The sequence below is a fragment of the Rhinoderma darwinii genome, chromosome 4 (genome assembly GCF_050947455.1).
Source record: "Rhinoderma darwinii isolate aRhiDar2 chromosome 4, aRhiDar2.hap1, whole genome shotgun sequence".
NCBI classification, from domain to species: domain Eukaryota; kingdom Metazoa; phylum Chordata; class Amphibia; order Anura; family Rhinodermatidae; genus Rhinoderma; species Rhinoderma darwinii.
This window is the reverse complement of record NC_134690.1, coordinates 378,672,126-378,691,790: the sequence shown is the minus strand read 5'-3', so window position 1 is coordinate 378,691,790 and position 19,665 is coordinate 378,672,126. Positions and strand designations below refer to the sequence as shown.

The following is a 19,665-nucleotide window of genomic DNA, read 5'->3' as shown; positions in this document are numbered from 1 at the left end:
CCATCCATCTGTACTCAGACTTCACCACTTTGTGATCCCTCCATAATGACCACCTCTACAATGCCCAGTTCCAGACATTTTGTTGCAGTTTGGCATAGCTGTTTGAGGGCATATTTTTTGTCGGACGAGTTGTATGAGTTAATGCCACCATTTTCTGGCACATATGTGGTAACACAAAATTTGTTGATCAACTTTTTTTTGGGGGGGGGGGCGGTAATGAAAACCCCCCCAGCAATTTAGGCTATCATGTTGTATAACAACTTTATTCTACGACTCGTTACGATTGCGGTGATACCAAATTTACATATTGTATTGTTTTAATACTTTTGCACAATAAAAAAAAACCATTTAAAAAAATAAAAAAAAAAAAAAAAAGTGTTTTTTTCGTCGCCAGATTTTAACAGCCATTTTTTTTGCAGACATAGCTGTATCTGAGTTACAAACACATTTTTAGTCGCTTTTTTTGGATGTCAGGATGACCAGAAAACAGCCATTTTGGTAGTTTTTTTTATTTTTATGGTCTTCAGTGTGCAAGTTAATTATCATAATATTTTTTTATGATTCGGGACGTTAAGGATACGGCGATAATTATATGTAGATTTTTTCGTAATAAAGCATGTTTTAATGGTAAAAAAAAAAATGGGTCTATTTTTTTATTATTATAAAAACTTTTATTGATCTACTTTACAATAGCTTGATCTCTTTTAGAATACGCGATACTTCTGCAGTGTATTATGCCTGTCAGGTGAGGGTATGTTCACACGGCAAACAAAAACGGCTGTAAAACACGGAGCTGTTTTCAGGGGAAAACAGCCTCTGATTTTCAGACTTTAAGCATCAAGCGTTTTTTGAGGCCGTTTTTTTTATTGACCCAATGAAAAAACGGCTCCAAAAAAGGCTCAAGAAGTGACATGCACTTCTTTTTACGAGTTTTTAAAAACGGCTGCGTAAAAAAGCGCCCAGTTGTAACGAACTGCCGTTTTTCCCATTGAAATCAATGGGCAGATGTTTGGAGGCGTTCAGCCTCCATATTTTTAGCATTTTTTCGGGGCATTTGAGAAAAGTCTGAAAATAGGTCGTGTGAAAATACCCTAAAACTGACATTCATTCTAATAGGTTGCCAGACCTGGAGGCATTTGCTAGTTGCGGGAAAGTTTATGGGGTGACAGAGGTAGCCCCATAAGACTGACCCACGGTATCGAAGGAGTTAACCGGTCGGGAGTTACCTAGGATCCCGGCAATTAGCACAGAAGCACGGCTTTCTTTAGCCCGATGGACACCTGTGCTGGACTTACGACACAGCGCCGTGAAAAGGTGAATTGGTGGTAATTAAGGGGTTAATAAAAAAAGAAAATGATGGGACAACAAATAAATATTACTAAAGGGAATCTGGCAGCAAGATCATGCACTGACTGGAGGCAGAATGGTTTATTTACCGGTGTCACGATCCTATCGCTGTGGCATTTCACAGAAAAGTTTTAACACTGGGTCAATGCCAATGTTCGGAAACTCACACGTAGCGCATTTGTTGGGTATTCTTCCACATCGAACCGCAGGATTTTGCTGCGGATTTCACCCCTTCTAAAGGGGTGAAGTCCACTGTGAGCATCTGCAGCAGAATGGGCATGCTACGGCTTTGAAAATTCACTGCATGCTCTGATCTCCGTCTGGTACTGTAATCCCCCGTGGATTGATTAAAAGGAGTTGTTCCATGAAAGTTACATTTCTCGGTTAGATCTAGCAAAAGAAATTCTCAATTGGAATTTAAATAAAGGTACCTTGGACTTTGCATTGCTCCTGTGTGGATATTGCTCTCACAAATATGGTGCCCCCTAATGTTCTTTTTATTCTCCGAATTTGTGAAGTGTCAATGGTCACACATGCGCAGTCCAACAGATCGGATCCTCAGGCAACTAGAAACTGCTACTTCTTACTGGGGGACCAAAAGTCACCCAGAGCGCTACATGAGAAGCTTGGACTTCCGGCAGCTCCATAGAAATGAGAACCGGTCACGCATGCGCAAAAGAATCCCATTAATTTCTATGGAGCCGCCAAACACACAAGCCGGACAGAGAACCCGGAAGTCTGAGGCCTCATGCACACGATCATAGCCATGTGCACCGCCGTGATTTTCGGGTCGGCCGGCAGCGAACTGTCAGCCGCATGCCGCCCGCAAATCGCGGGCAATGCACATGGGCGCGGCCATTATTTTCAATGAGCCCAGACCGCAGAAGACGGCCGTAATAAGACATGTCAGTTCTTTCTGCGGTGAGGGCTCCCGGGCCATGAACAGACCGTAAAAACTACGGTCGCGTGCATGGCCCCATAGAAATGCATGGGGACGCAATCCTCCCGTGGATTTTCGGGGGAATGGCGGCCGCAAAAGCACGTTCGTGCGCATGGGGCCTAAGTGCTCATGCAGCGCTCTGGGTGACATTTGGTCCCCCGTTCTCCTTATCGCTGAGGGCCCATGTGGTTGGACCCCCAGCGATCACACATGTACCCTCTATCCTGTGGATAGGGGATACATGTGTTTTATGGCATAACCCCTTTAAGTAAAATGTTAGCAGCAGCAAAAAAAAGGATCAGTCATGTTGAAATTCAACATGTCAGATTAACCTCCCATCCTAAATTTTTACTATCACGATGTTTATCAGCTATTAGAAGATTGCATCAAATACTCTGTGTATGCGACCAAAAGAATATAAAGGCCCTGTTCACACTGAGTTTTTCTGCCGGCAGAAAAATCTGACTCAAAATTCCATCTGGAATTTTGAGGCAGATTTTGACCTGCCCGCACGCAGTTTGCCACGTTTTGTGCAGTGATTATTGCCCGCGACCGTTGAGCACCGCAGGCAAAAAAACGCTGTGTAAAACCCTTTCTCTGCCTCCCATTGACGTCAATGGGAGGTCAGACGTAAACGCCCGAAGATAGGGCATGTCGCTTTTTTCTTTTTCAGTAAAAACCGCTCGCGGGAGAAAAACGCCTCCGCCTCCCATTGAAATCAATGGGAGGCTTTTTTGGATGTTTTTCCGCGTCAAAATTCTGATCTCCTCCTAACATGATCTATTTACATGGATATTCAGGCTTTACTGATCATTTACACAATGGAATCACAATATATACAGAATGAGAAGGAGCCACGACACAAGGAACAGACACCAGAACCAATGAATCTGCATTAGACTCCATTAGAGTAATCAATAACAGATTAAGTATTCTAAGTCTGTAGCGAGGCCGCAACTGAGCGCCGAACACCTCTCCATTATATATTATGATAAAAACGCGAGGATCTTAGACCATCTTATTCCCAGCTTCTATATAATGCGAGCCCTTACGTCTAACATGCAAACGATTTGAGACTTGTATCAGATACCTGGTTAATAAATGTAAGCACAGGACACAAATACCTGGTATAAAATGCACAAACGCAGCACACGCCACACGATACAACAAATCCTTTACGTTTCTGGATCTTACATACTAGACTACTGCAGTCACTTACATTACAGCGGAGCCTGAACACTATATTGTTGAGTAAGTGTTTGTTTCCAGTTGCCTTTGGTTAGTTGGTGGTACAACACAAATCATAATCGGTCCCTAGCTCCCTGTGGCTACTACTCCCATAGCAATGTGTGGATATAAACAGTTACTAATAAAGTATGATGCTAGGAGCTAATTGTTGTTAGTCTGTTTGTAATTAAACAGCGAATTTCTAATTAAAATAAAACGTTAAGCTAAAGCGTTCTTATAACTATTGTATCCATCAGTCACCGAACAACGCTGTCAACAGATTACTACTGCAGGATACAAAGCAAGTCAATGTAGCCGGTCTATGCGAAGAGGACAAAGGATCCATAGCGACTGCGATCATTACAGTCATGACGACCTCAACTCCCCTGGTCAAGCAATAAAACACAGGAGTTTTTCCACGTGGAGCGTTCCACATTTTAATATTTACTATACATTGTTGATTTTACCCCCTTCCCGCCGCAGCCATTTTTCAGATTTTCATTTTTAATTCCCCGCCTTCCAAAAGCCATAACGTCTTTATTTTTCCGTCGATATAGTACTATGAGGGCTTGATTTTTGCGGGACGAGTTGTCGTTTTTCGTAGCATCATTTACTTTGCCATATAATGTACCAGAAAACGGCGTTCACCGTGCGGGTTAAATAATGATATATTGTAATAGTTCAGACTTTTATGGACGCGGCGATACCAGTTATGTTTATTTTTTTACTATGCTCTAGGGGGAAAATGGGAAAAGGTTTTTTTTTTACTTTAAATATTTATTTTATTTTTATTTTTTACACAAAAAAAAACAAAAACTTTATTTAACTCATTTTTACTTTTTTTATTAGTCCCCCTAGGGGACTTCAACCAGCGATCGTTTGCACGATATACTGCAATACTAATCTATGAGATGTCGGCTGTAACAAACAGCAGACACCGGCATCGTATGAAGCGGGTTCACTCCGTGAGCCCGCTCCATACTTCCCCTACCCGACTTTGGCGTATGGATATGTCAAATGTCAGGAAGGGGTTAAAGACTTTGACATGGGGAAAAACTCTAACAAATGAACGCAAAAGGCGTCCATAGTCCAAGTCTGTCGGCTATGTGTTAGGGTATGTTCACACGCAGTGAGCAAAAATGTTTTAAAATACGGAGCGGTTTTCAAGGAAAAACAGCTCCTGATTTCCAGACTTTTTTAAGCCACTCGCGATTTTCGCTGCGTTTTTTATGGCCGTTTTTTACGCTTTTTTCAATAGTCTATGGAAAACAGCTCCAAAAACGTCCCAAGAAACACGTGTCCTGAACTCACATGGCTGTTTTTTTTCCGCGTAAAAAAACGCCGCAAAAAACGCTCCTTCTGCTTCCGATTTTTCTGCCGTTTTTCGTACCCTTACAGTAACCGGCAAATAGAGAAGTACACGTGACACGTCCTACAACAAACTTGAGAGGATCTTCCACCTGTCCGCCCAAGTTTAACAATAGGATGCTATTAACACTAGGACTAACACTGCCAATATGCAGTAATCTGGACATCTTCCAGCTGAAGCAGAAAACGTAATGCACAAGGCACCATGTAGAACTGTCTGTGCTTTTGCCGTACGGTTTTCTGGCGCACAGCAAAACAGCACCGTGTGAACACGCCCTTAGAAGATGCCATAAGACTCTTTCCTAAAGCTCTAGGCTGAGTTCACACGGGGCGGATACGCTGCGTAAAAGCATGAAGCGTATCCACCCTGTGCGCCGCAGGCAATTCTGGGGCGAAAAACCGCACCAAACTGTGGTGCACTTTTTCGCCCAAAACGTTAGCTGCGGAAAACTGCAGCACTTAGCCGGCCCCCTGGAATGACGTTTCATCTTAGGAGACCGCCACAGCCTGTAATTGGCTGCAGCGGCAGTCACATGGGATGAAACATCCCTGGAGGCTGGGCTGGAGGGAGAAATACAGACTCCTGGGTAGTTATAAGATTTTTTTAGTCTTTCTGAGTTGCGTTTTTTTTTTTTTTTTACGACAGAATCGCTGTGTACCCGCCACAAAAAAACACACCTGCTATTTGTTGCTGATTTTACCTGCCATTGAATTCAATGGGGTAAGCCCTCAACAAATAAGCGTTTACGCAAATACAATTGACATCTGCGGAATAAAACTTTGCACCACAGGTCAATTTCGGAGCCGTTTTTCCGCTCAGCACTTACACAGCAGGTGGATGAGATTAGTTTCATTTCATCCATTTTTCTGCTACTGTATTTGCTGTGGACTTGCCACAACTAATTCCGTTGTGGAAAATCCACAGTATTTACGCAACGTGTGAATTGAGCCCTGTTTTCTACTTGTGTTTTCTTGCGGCAAAAAAGTAAACTACGCTATTGATTCCGTCAGAACGACGGAACCCTTGCACAACGGAGACTAACTGAAACAATTGGCACTGGATCCGTCACCATTGAAGCCTATGGTTTCCGTTTGTCTGTCAGGGCTCTGTTCCGACGGAAAGCTCCGGTGGAATGCTCAGACGGAACCCTAGCGCAGATGTGAACGAAGCCTTAGATATGATGAACAGGTGGTTCCTGCGTGTTAGACGCACTGAACCAGTCAGTCCCATGGACCTGACGGGAACAGGATATAGCGAACTATACACCTGCTCTGTATAGAGGATACTAAGCAGCTGTAACTGAAAAAGCAAAATAATTTTTTATAAAAACTAATTATAAAGTTGTACCAATCTTAATGATTGACATTATTAAAAAAAATAAAAAAAAACCTTTCAAAAAGGTTTACATAGCCTTTAGAGGGGTTGTCCTACTTCTGACAACTGAATACCTATCCACCAGATAGTTAGTCAGTGTCATCGGTGCGTGTCCGACACGCGGACACCGCACCGATAAGCCGTTCCGGTGGCCTGCGGGCACTGGATGTTATGGCACATAATGCGATGTACGGAGCCCGGAAGCAGTTGGCTCCGTACATAGCATAGTGGCCGTGCTGCAGAACTGTAGGTCTGCTCCTATTCACTTGAATAGTAGCAGAGCTGCAGTACTGCAGCTTGGCCGCTACTTCGTGGCCGGAGCCAACAGCTTCCAGCTTGGACATTCGGTGCACGGAGGCACCGGACCAGCAGATCTGTGCGGGGCCCGGGTGTCGGACCCCCGCAGATCATGTACTGATGACCTATCCAGTGGATAGGTCATCAGTAGTCAGAAGCCGGAAAACCCCTTTAACTGTCAATGTGTGGTTTTTTTCTGCAACAAAATCTGCCAGGTGTGACTGCGCCCTTAAATGCCCAGACTAAACTATTCTCAACAGTAAAAATGAACATGGGTTATGAAAAAAAAAAAAAGTTTGCTCTTAGAAACCTGACAAAAGAGAAGGGCATGTTGACTTGCCAGAGTACCGAACGTGAGAAGCATCTCCACGTTTTGTGCTACTGCCCTGGTTGGGCTAGGATCACAACACTGCATTATGCAAAACAGTTATTTGGTTGCCGTTGTCCTTAGCTGCCCTGAAAATAAAACTCAAAGACGAGAAGTGGTACAACTCACAACCGAGCACAAAGCATCTCTAGTTCTTTAGGCTGGAATAACACATGCAGTTTTGGATGCAGTTTTTTGAGCCACGCACCAGAGTGGATATAAAGGATTAAATGGGATGTCTGTTTTCAGCAAATTAATGTAACTTTTTGTATAATTAAAAGTCGTACAATTTTCCAATATAGCTTCTGTATTAATTCCCCACAGGTTCTCGGCTCGTTACCGTTTGTGTATCAGAGCAGTGTCTTCTAACGATCCCAGCACCTGTGTGTCCATCACATGACTATGGACAGAATTTTATCCACTGGAAGTAAACTAGGAATGTGCCTACCATATGACAACAAGCAGAGATCTTGAAAACCGTGAGAAATGAATACACAAAAGTATATTAGAAAATTATATAACTTATAATTATCCCCAAATAAAAAAATTAATCAGCTGAAACCGGACAACCCTCTTAATGAGTCTTTCCTTGATGCTTGTCCTTTCATTTGGATCCACTTCTAGCTTTGGCTAAAAAAAATTTTAAAAAAACTGCATCAAACTGAATGTGTGATTACAGGCAAAAGATCATATGCGCCTAATCTTCAAATCCAAAATTCCACTTTCAGAATCAAAGCTTTTCTGCACAAAAATCACGACTCAAAAAATAAATAAAACCAAAACCTTTTTTGTTTAACCCGTTCCCTTGCAGCCATTTTTCGGATTTTAATTTTTGCTTTTTCCTCCCCGCTTTCCAAAAGCCATAACTTTTTTTATTTTTCAGTCGATAAAGCCACGAGGGCCTGTTTTTTTTTTGCGGGACGAGTTGTAGTTTTTCACAGCACTATTTATTGTATGATATAACGTATTGGAAAACCGGGAAAAACGTATTTGTGGGGTAAAAAAGAAAAAAACTGTGATTCCTCAGTCTTTTGGGGGGGGGGTTAGTTTTTACGGCGTTCACTGTGCGGTAAAAAACAGCATGTAATCTTTTTTCTGTGGGTCAATACAATTATGGCGATACCAAACTTTTATCGTTTTTTTCATGTATTACTAGTAAAAAACAGATTGTTAAAAATAAAAAAAAGTGTTTTGTCGTCATATTCGGAGGGCCACGAAAAATGTTTTGCCCAGTTGAGCTGTATAAGGGCTTATTTTTGCAGGGAAAGCTGTAGTTTTGATTGATACTACTTTGGTGTACATAAGAATTCTTGATCACTTTTTATTTCATCTTTTGTGGGAGATGAAGTCAACAGTGATGTGAACAGGCCCTGACAGACGCGATAACAATTTTGTTTATTTTTTACATTACTTTAGGAGAAAAAGCGTTTTGTTTTCTTAACATTTTCTTTTTTACTCCTAATAACCTTAGTTTTTTTTTTACACATTTAATTAGTCCCCCTAGGGGACTTGAACCAGCGATTGTTAGATCGCTGGTACAATACACTGCAATACTAATGTATTGCGGTATAGTGTCATTTTTACAGGCTTATCAGAGGCAGAGAAGGCAGACCTGGGACCTTCATTAGGCCCCTGGGCTGCCATGACATCCATCGGTACCCAGTGATCACGTTGTGGATGGGGGGGGGGCATTGGAGGGGTGATGCTCCCTCTAACGCCTTAAATGCTGTGCTCGCGATTGATCGCATCTATGCGGTTAACCGGCCAGGAACGTCACGATCGCTGTTCCTGGCTGTTAATCGCAGGTGTCAGCTGTAATACAAAGCTGACACCCACAGCGTATGTAGCAGGCCCAGCGAGTAAGCCCGCGCCATACATCACCCCCCGCACCAGGACATACTTCTATGTTGTGGTGCGGGTAGGTGTTAAAACTAATAAAAAGGTCAATACTTACCCAGTTCTCAGTGTTCATAGCGATGGGTTCTTCTGTTCTCCATCCAAGGCGGCCTCCTGGGGTGACGTTTCATCCCATGTGACTGCTGCATCCAATCACAGGCTGCAGCGTCATCCCAGGCGGCCAGCCAGGAGGAAGAACAGAAGAAAGCATCGCCACGACAACGGAGAACGGGGTAAGTATAAACTTTTCAACCAGTTTTCCGCAGTGCAGATTCCGCGCGGAAAAACTGCACCACTTTGGTGCAGTTTGTCGGACGGAATCCCCTGCGGGTTCCAGGATGTATACGCAGCGTACTTTTATGCAGCCTAAATGAGCATGGCCTTAGGCTGTGTTCACACTGAGTTTTTTTGCAGGTGGAAAATTCTGCCTCAAAACTCCGTTTGTGATTTTGAGGCAGATTTTGTCCTTCCTGCACGGAGTTTGGCGAGATTTTCGCAGCATCTTTCGCTCGCGCCCATTGAGTGCTACGGGCAAAAAAACTCAGCGAAATACACTTCTCTGCCCCCCATTGATGTCAATGGGAGGTCAGAGGCATAACCACGCAAAGATAGGGCATGTTCCTTCTTTCCCTCGCGAGGCGGTTTTGCGGAGCAGTTTCCGCTCCAAAAAGCCTGTCAAAATACTCTGTGTGAACAGGGCCTTAGGGTATATATTTACATGCGGCAGATCCATTGCAGAAGATTTTATACCTCTGAATGGGATGGTTTCCGCAGCATGTGCATGGATTTCTACAGTCTCCATTCCATCTGCAGTGTGTGAATATACCCTTAGGCTACAGTGTCACGTTGCAGAATTTGGTGCGTTTTTTTTTTTGTTTTTTTTTACACAAACTTGTCAAAGCCAATTCACATGCTTCAGATTTTAAAATATGCACCGCAGGTCAATATATATGCGGAAAAATTCCACGACGTGTAGAGATTACTTGAAATCTCATTTGCTTTGCCGGTACTATATTACACTGTGAATTAGCCGCAGGAAAATCTGTGCATAATACACATTGTGTGCATGTGCCCTTAAAGTACCAACATTAGTGGCCATGCAGCTTAATAGCAACTCTATCAAGTTATACGGTAATAATTTTATTGCAATACTGATTAACCCCTTGGAAAAATAAAAATGAATAAACGAAAATTGGCTGTCTCCATCGTCACTTTCCAAGACCCACGACTTTTTAATTTTTCCATCAACATAGCCGTACAAGTTTTTTTGAGAGACGAGTTGTAGTTTTTAATGGCACAATTTAATGTACTGGGAAACAAAAAAAAATTTGTTTGTTGGATGGAATGAGAAAAAAAAAAAAAAAACAGCTATTCCTCTATTGTTTTTTTGTTTCGCTTTTACAGCGTTCACAGCGCAGTAAAAAAAAAAACAACATGTTAACTTTAATCTGCGGGTCAAAATGATTACAGTGATAACAAATTTATATAGTTTTTCGTTTTACTACTATTACAAGAAAAAAAAAAACGTATCAATATACTCTGAGATCCATATCTTATTTTCCCATTGGTTGAGCGGTGTGAGCTTGTTTTTTGCGAGTCGAGATGTAGTTTTTAATGGTACAATTTTGGGGTGCATGCAATTTTGTTTACTACGGTTTCATTTCTTGTGGGGGCATAGAGGTGACCAAAAAAATAGCAGTGCTTAGCATTGTGAATTTTGTTTTTTTACTACAGGGTTAAATAATGTAATTTTAATAGATCGGGCTTCTATGAACAAGGAGATATCAATTGTTTACTCTTTTTTATTGCTTACATAATTTTTTGGGGAAGATTGGGAAGAGGGTTTTTTTTATTATTTTTGTAAAAATTTTAAAAAAAAAATTCTACTTTTTTTTTTATTTCTTTTTTTAAGTCCCCCTATGGGACTTAGGCAATACGAAAGTACTGCAGTGTTTTTGTCTATGCTCTACTATTAAGCCTGGTCTCTGGCAAGGCTTGATAATAGATCACAGAAGGTAGACCTGGAGGCCTTTAATATGCATCCGGCTGCCATGGCAACTGATCAGCACCCCACGATGAAAGCCATCATGGACAAAGGGAGCCCCTTCTCTCTAACTGCTCAGATGCCATTGTCGCTATTGACCGCAGTCATTCAACGGCCGAGACCAGAGTTCTCCCCGATCCCAGACAGGCATCAGCTATTTTAAAAAGCCCAGGTATGGTGTGTGCCAAGCTCCTGAGGCCATACTATATTGTGATGGTGTACATTCGACGTAGTAGCAAGTCTGATGTCGCCAATGGGTTATGACCGCTTTAATGCAGCAGTATTGGTCAGTAAGTTGCTCCAGTATTTTAAAGCCAAAACTAGGAGTGGATGCTACACAGAGAAAAAGTATTATGGAAAGAATTGTACCTTTAACGTGCTTTGGATCCACTCATGGTTTTAGATTACATATACTGAAGCAAAATACTGACCAAAATACTGCTGCGTGACAGTGATCTAAGGTAGATTTGTGATTCAGGGCTCTGGAAAACCTGGATGACAACCTGTGTGTGATCTATATTGGAGAACAATTCAGGAAATGGTTGAAACTCCTCTCCATTCATTTACACAGCAGCAATGTGCAGCCACATACACAGAGATTAACGTTAGTAAAGTGTCCTGATAATGAATACACATGAAATCCAGCCTGGACGTCATGTGTACTCAGAATCCTGACACTTCTGAATCTTTTCTGTGAGATTTCCAGCAAGGGAAACGAAATCTCGTTTACCTCGTAATCTCGTGAGATTTCGTTTCCCTTGCTAGAAATTTTAAAGAAAAGAGTCAAAAGTGTCAGGATTCTGAATACACATGACGTCCAGGCTGGATTTAATGTGTATTCATTATCAGGACAATTGATTAACGTTAATCTCTGTTTATGTGGCTGCACATCGCTGCTGTGTAAATGAATGGAGAGGAGTGTATGACGCCGACTGGTCAGCGTCATACACGTAAACACGCCCAGTTAAAAACACAATACGCGCCCAGTTGGACATAACGAAAAAAAAACACCCAGTTGACCATTTCAAACCTCATTTGCATATATATATATATATATATATATATATATATATATAAAATAGCTGATAACTTGGCCAAAAATGAACGTTTAAAAAAAAAAACATTACTGTTATCTACATTGCAGCGCCGATCACATGCAATAGGAGATAGGGATTTGAGAATCTGGTGACAGAGCCTCTTTAAGGCCCTGTTCAGACTGAGTTTTTTTGCAGGCAGAAACACCCGGAGATAGGGCATGTCGCTTCTTTTCCTGCGAGACAGTTTTTCCGCTCGCGGGAAAAAAAAAAAAACCTCCGCCTCCCATTGAAATCAATGGGAGGCGTTTTCGGACATTTTGAGACACGTTTTCCGACGCTGTTTCCACGTCAAAAAGCTGTGTGTGAACAGGGCCTAAATTTAGATTTTGGTAGCAGTTTGAAGTGTATTTTTAATGCCACATTTTTGGATGACTGACAAATATCGCATGGGCCTCTGTTTCAACAATTGTGGAGATTTCGGATGCACTGACATTTTGTCACCTGTGCAATACTAAATAAATCCTGAAAACATGACCTGCTGGGAATACTCGACGATTGAAACACTACCGCAGATGTTCTCTACTCATTACATGCAGACGATCCAGCCATGAATCACTATTTGCGGCCTCATTAGAATAGCGCCCTCACAGGTTTATTATGATTGCATCAAGAAGCTTTATTTACCAATGAAGTATTTCACCAGGAAGAGACTGTCAGGAACACGTCATTGTAGGATGATGCAAGGAGTCACTAGGTCATATAAAACCAGCTCTGGTCTAAAACATTTTAGCAGGTTAACAACATGCAAATGCTGGGACACAAGTCATCTGACTATGGAGAGAAGATGGGAATCTTATTATAATATCTGCAATATTTTAACAAAGAGTAGATCATCAGAAGTAGTATACATGTCCAGCAGGTGGCCAAATATAGTAAGTATAGCAAGAAAAGCACTGTTCACACAGGTTTTTTTTTTTCAGTTGCCGAGACCAAAAAGACACTCAAAAGGACATCACAACGGATCCCATTGAATTCAACCGTTTTTTTTATTTTGCACAAAATCGTCTCAAAGTGCATCTGTCGTTATCTGTGGTAACAAAGAACAGGAAACTGAGAATGCAATGTGTTCCTGTCAAGAATTGCATGACTAAAAAAAATAATAAAATTTTTGTTTTGCATTCTAATGGTATGTTCACACGGCAAAGCAAAAACTGCCGTAAAAGACGGAGCCGTTTTCAAGCGAAAACAGACCCTAATTTTCAGCCGTTTAAGCAACTTGCAGCGTTTTTTACGGAGCTTTTTCTCTAATGAATTAATGAAAAACGGCTCCAAATACGGCTCAAGAAGTGACATGCACTTTTTACGAGGCATTTTTTTACGCGGCCGTTTTTAAAAATAGCAGCGTAAAAAACGCCCTATGGGAACGGAACTCTGTTTTTCCCATTGAAATCAATGGGCAGATGTTTGGAGGCGTTCAGCCCCCGCATTTTTTGGCCGTTTTTTCGGGGCGTTTAAAATCCCATTAAAATCCATTGGAGCCAGAAAAAATTAAAAAAATAAAAACACTCCCTTTTGGTCAAAGTATTTTTTTGCTGCATTTTTGTCAAAAAAACAGTAGCAGATTTTACAAATTAGTTAGGTTTCCAACCTAAAATATGCCTCAATATCCATGTCAAAAACCACATTTTAAAGGCTGCCTGCAAAACACAAAGAAATTTGGAGTCAGATTTCTGCTGGACAACAAATGCTTTGGGTCCATACCTTGGGTATGTTCACATGCAAAGTCAAAAAAGGCTGAAAATTACAGAGCTGTTTTTAGAGAAGAAAAGCCTCTGCTTTTCAGCCGTTTTTGAAGCTGAGAAAGTTTGAGGCGTTTTTCTGTTGAAACTATGAAAAACAGCTCTAAAAATGGCTCAAGAAGGGACATGATCCTTTTTTTCGCCGTTTCTTTTTAAACAGCGGTGTGAAAAAATTCCCCGTCCGAACAGAACGCCGTTTTCCCATAGATTTTAATGGTCAGATGTTTGTAGGCGTTCAGCTACCATTTTCTCAGGCGTATTTCGAGGCGTTTACACCCCGAAATACGCCTGAAACCATAGCGTGTGAACATACCCACTTGTCAGCAGATCCCAGAAGTTGAGGTCAACACGGTTGCCCATGATTTGCAGTAAAATCGTGGATTTACTGTGACTTGCAACAAACTTTCTGTGGGAAAGTTGTGGGGAAAAAAAATCCAACATTTTTCCATAGGGAAACATTTGCCATGATTTTACTGACGGAATTGACCTGTATTGCGTTTTCTAGAATCCGCAGCGTGTAAATTTATCTTGCGTTTCCGCTTACAAATTTTATCTGCCTAGTGCTTTGGAAAACCCCAAAATCCACAGCATGAAAACGCACGATTAAGTGCAGTTTTTACCTGTGCATTGCTGCGGTTTTAGTGCGTATTAATCGCAGCAAAATACGCAATGTGTACACGTAGCCTTAAAGGAATTCTGAGCTTATAGAGGTGATGATCCCCTGTTCAGGATCCAGGTCTATTAGACTCACACGTCAAGGTCAAAACGCTGTTTTTTTGCTGATATTTGCTGCAAAAACGCAACACTTTTCATTGACTTAACGAAGATTGGCAAAACAGCATGGTTTTGCTGCAGTCATGGCAAAAACATACGCTTTAACCGTGACATGTGAACTCAACCTTAGGGTTTACTCACATGGTGCGGTCAAATCGACGTTTAATCCAGCATGTTTATGGTCGTAGACCGTTCATATGAACTATTTGATCGGCCACATTCCAGCGGATACTAATCTTACATGTTTGGCAGCCAATGGAGTTCATAACGAACTGTATGACGTGGGATTTCTTCGGTGGTGGGGCTGCAGGGAAATTAGACTTGCAGCTGGGTTAACCCACAGATTGCAGAAAAACTCTGAAGGGGCAGAATATATAAAATTTGGTTCCTACAAGGCCAAACACCCCAGCAATTTCACTGGAGAATAGTGGTTGTTGCCTTACACGCAGGTGTTACGCACTGCAAAGAGACAGGGCAGAAGCTAATCAAATGTCACTAGTAAGCGCTTAACTTCTACCAAAATATTTGTCATTCATTGGTCTGGTAAAGTAGTAAAAACGCTAGCTGTAGTAGAAATGGTTGCTATACTCACGTCACTTTGTCAAACAAAATTGCAAATGGCTAAACTTTTTTAAATTGTTCAAATTTAACAAAAAAGATGATTTTTTTTTTTGTTTGTTTTTTTAAGAGGGGGATGCTATTCAATTTACATAAATACAAATAAAACTATCCTTGTATAGTATCACAGTAATTCAAAGATGTCTTATTATAACCAAACGATTGCACATTTGGTTACAACAAAAAGAAAAAAAAAAACTTATTCTATATTGAACTCTGCTGTGTTGGGCTCCAATGTTTACATTGCTGAGCAGCTCAATGTAGGTAGGACCAAAGTGATACAGATCTACTCTCAGGTCCCGATATGTATGCCACATACATGAGATCACTGCATTCAGCGTAGCAAAACATTTTCAGACACGTGCACACACCTTATTGTGTCCGAGTGTCGTGATATACAACGGCTGTGCGCAGTGATTATACGTTTGTGAGAGAGATATATGTATGTATATATTATGAAGTGACATACAGCCCTGCCCTTTCTTGCAATGGACATCCGTCTTAAACACCAAACATGGCTTGTTACTACTGAAAAAGCAAAGTGTGAAAATTATCAGGGTGCATTTAGATTAAACTTTCACCGCGTTGTGAAAACGCATTTAAAAAAATAAGATAATAAATATATATATATATATATATGTGTGTGTAAAATCGATGCAAAGTTGGGCACGGATTTGCTGGAGGTGTTCACTCTTAAGTTGAAATTAAAAATGTTTCACCCGTCAAATCCGCAGCAATTCTCTGTAAATCCATGCGCGGTATTGCCACGATTTTTTGTGTTTATTTTTTACCACGTGGCCAGAAACCTCTAAATCAAAAACGCAGATATACGGCCTTTAAAATATATTTTAATCAGTTGAACACATTTACGCTACTAATGCTTTCTTTTTTGCAGATGTGCCGTTCCACTGCTCTGCAAACATGTAACGTGACTTTGCTGCCGTTGTACACTCCCCAGATCAGTGATGTATCGCATTCTGACCACGTGCCCCTCTCAGCATGCCCAGAATACGAAACGTCACTGACCATGTGACATTTCCCTCCGCTGTAAAGATAAAACAGTAGAGAGAAAAACAGGTGAGTCATGGGACTTGTAGTTTTGTGCGCTGAGACCAGCATCTGCGGCTTCAGTACACAAGGGTACCATGAGGGAACGGGTCAATACAAGGCTTTACAACAAAAAAAAAAAGAGAGACACAGGAACTGACATGTGAGTATGTGCCCATGCCATACATTCTTTTTGTGATGTCAGATAACTCCTTTAAAGAGGCTCTGTCACCAGATTTTGCAACGCCTATCTGCTATTGCAGCAGATAGGCGCTGCAATGTAGATTACAGTAACGTTTTTATTTTTAAAAACGAGCATTTTTGGCCAAGTTATGACCATTTTTGTAGTTATGCAAATGAGGCTTGCAAAAGTACAAGTGGGTGTGTTTAAAAGTAAAAGTCCAAGTGGGCGTGTATTATGTGCGTACATCGGGGCGTTTTTAATACTTTTACTAGCTGGGCGTTCTGATGAGAAGTATCATCCACTTCTCTTCAGAACGCCCAGCTTCTGCCAGATCACGCTGTGACGTCACTCACAGGTCCTGCATCGTGTCAGACGAGCGAGGACACATCGGCACCAGAGGCTACAGTTGATTCTGCAGCAGCATCAGCGTTTGCAGGTAAGTAGCTACATCGATCACATCATGTACAAGTAGCCGATCACATCATGTACAAGATAGGCCACTTATAATGTGGTGAGAGCCTCTAAGTGCGGTTTTGCATAAGGCAAAACCGCGGCGTAATGCAGTACTAGCATAGACATGTAAATTGACTTGCGATGCGGATTTTAAAATCGGCAGCGTGTCAATTTATCTTGCATTTCCGCTTGCGAATTCTGCCTAGTGAAGAGGGGAAAAAAAAAAAAAAAAAAAAAAAAAAAATCGCACCAAAACACGCAGCATGAAAACTTAAAACCTAAACTGAAAAACCGCATTAAAAAAAACCGCACCTTCTGGTTCCTTTTTTTCCCCGCGAATTTCTTGCCATTTTGCTGCGTATTTTCCGCAGTGAAACACGCAGATTGTGCATGTAGCCTAAGGCTTTCCACTCTACGGCACAAAGGAATCCCATCCTTACTACATACAATGTGTTCCCCCTAATGTGCTATTTAACTGGGGGCCATTGTTCCCATGGCACTACCTGCAAAGTACCCGTGCTCTGCCTGCAGTGGGATTTCTAGACTCATTAGTATATGCTAATTATCTACATGAAGCTTGTTGTGATGGCGGCATGAGCAGAAGTTACCCTGTGATATTACACAGATTATTAGAAACCTCTCACTGACAGAGGATCAGTGCCAAAAACTTAAGAAAAAAACCCCACTAGGAATAGCAAAGCATCACAATACAAATCTTGGCTTGAAGCTTCCCACAGACACAAAGACTTGGCGCCGATAAAACAAACGTCCCGAAATGACCTCATTGAAGCGTCCACCTGTACTCGCTACGTCCACGCCAATATATATCCCAGAGCAAATTCTTCCGGACGTCTAAACAATCTCTATGATTAGATGGAAAAATCTCAGCCGATCGTGACGTTTAGTAACAATCATCCCATAAATTGAGGAAAACTTTGAAGGACGCCCAATAGACCTTCAACCCAATGTTAGAGAATTTCATCTGTCTAGATTTCGTTTTGTCCCTATAGACACTTATCAGAACCAGATCCTATAATCGGTGCGTCCATGACAACTTTAACCCATCTTGCTCCACCAAAAGGCCAACGTGTCAGGACGGAGCACAATAAATAACACACATTAGAGCCAGAGATTTCTTGCAAAATAAAGTCTATTACAGCTCGACAACAAAAAATATAATGAGGGGCCGAAGACAAAATAAAAACCACAATGTATTTTCCTAATAATTCCAACCGGTTGCCGATTCCGTATGCGTAATAATTGCTACCAGAGATCATAACAAACTGCAAAAAAAAAAAAAGGGAAAACAACCGTGAATTGTGGCGTTTTAATTTGGATTGCGGTTCCACAGATAGACGAATATCAGCCTCAATATTAGTTGGGTTAGAAAAAAATAATAATAGTTGTTGCGATGTTCCCTATAGAGGAGCAGGTAATGACTGCAGGGTTGGCAGTGTGTGGTCATTGTGCAGTGATCAGTGCCAGGAGGGGGGGCTGCTCTTTGTATGTGGGGTATATAATAATAGGCTGGCACCAGTGCTATGGCAGATCAGCGCTGAGTATGTGGACGCCGTTGCTATTCTCTATCCTTGGTCACACACGCTTGTTATTCTGCGGTTACTGGGCCGCGGTCTAAAGCAGACAAAGCGCGGCCTGAGGCCCAGTACAAGCCACGCACTTTCCTGGCAGCGCCCCCCTAGGCTGCTGAGGGACTAGGCCCGTACCTTACCGTGCGGCCTGAGAATGAGCCTGTAATCCACCCCTCCTCCTCCCAGCTGCCTCCCCTCCCTCGTCCTCCTCCCCCCGCCGCCGCCCCCGTCTCTTACCCCGCTCCCCGGCGTTGTTTCTCTCCGGCTGCACCGGGCGCGGCCTCGACACTCGCCTGGGTCTCCTGTTCGCTGCTCTGACCGAGTTCATTTGCTGACTGTCGGGGGGAGGAGGGCCGGGCTCCTGGCTGCTCACAGAGCTGGGCTCGCCCCTGTTTCTGTTGCGGAGTGAGAGTGCGCGACCTGCGGTTGCTTCACAATCCTGCCGCCGTCGCTCCTGATTCTCGGCTCCTCCTTACTGTCCAAAAACCCCTTCCCCGTCACTCCGGTGTCTGGAGCTCTCACAGGAGCCCCGAAAAAATCCCCTCCCGTAAGCCCCGTCTGTCCGCGGCAGGAGGAGCCATTGACACCGCCAGAGACACAGTCACACAGCTGAGGAGGAGGAGGGGGGAGGGGAAGACGCACAGTCACAAGCCTGCCCCCATCTCGACCAATCACAGCACTCGAGACGGCGCACTGCCTACTCTACAACCAATAATATCCTTCGATACAAAGCTCAACCTATTCAGCAGCCAATAAACAGCGCCGTTTCTCTCACACACACACACAGAAGAAAGATGGCGGCTGGGGTGGAGTTGTACTGAGTACTTGCTAACATACACTATATGGACAAAAGTATTGGGACATGCCTTTTAATCATTGAATTCAGGTGTTTTATTCAGTCCCATTGCCACAAGTGTATACAATCTAGTACCTAGTCATGCAGCCTTCCTTTACAAGTATGTGTGCTAGAATAGGGCGGTTTAAAGGGCTCACTGAATTTCAGTATAATAGTGTAACGGTATGCCACAAGTCAGTTCGTAGAATTTATTTTCTCACATATTCCAAGATCAATTGTGAGTGATAATTTTGCAATTTGGAAGTGTTTAGTAACCTCAACCACGAAGTGTCAAATCACGTAAAGTTACAAGGGGGGGGGGGGTGAGGCGCTTAGTGCAAAAAAGTCGCCACCGCTCTATTGACTCAATAGCTGCAGAATCCAAACCTCCTCTGGCATTAACATCAGCCCTGGGAACTTCATGGCATGGGGGTCGAGCAGCTGCATGCCAGCCTTACATCACCAAGC

At 42.4% G+C, this 19,665-nt stretch overlaps 1 protein-coding gene across 2 annotated transcripts in view; it reads right to left on the bottom strand.

The window, feature by feature from the left end:
* The window catches only part of FBXO11 (F-box protein 11), a 74,330-nt gene extending 55,337 nt beyond the window's left edge, over positions 1–18,993 (bottom strand). Inside the window, exon 1 of one of the 2 annotated variants that reach the window (XR_012883261.1) lies at positions 18,600–18,993. Coding sequence is in view for 1 of the 2 variants with exons in the window: in XM_075863201.1 (XP_075719316.1) it covers positions 18,600–18,690 (91 nt within the window). In the remaining variant the exon portion in view is untranslated. The remainder of the gene's footprint in view (positions 1–18,599) is intronic. The other variant, XM_075863201.1, reaches the window with a different exon arrangement.
* Between the last annotated feature and the right edge of the window lie 672 nt (positions 18,994–19,665).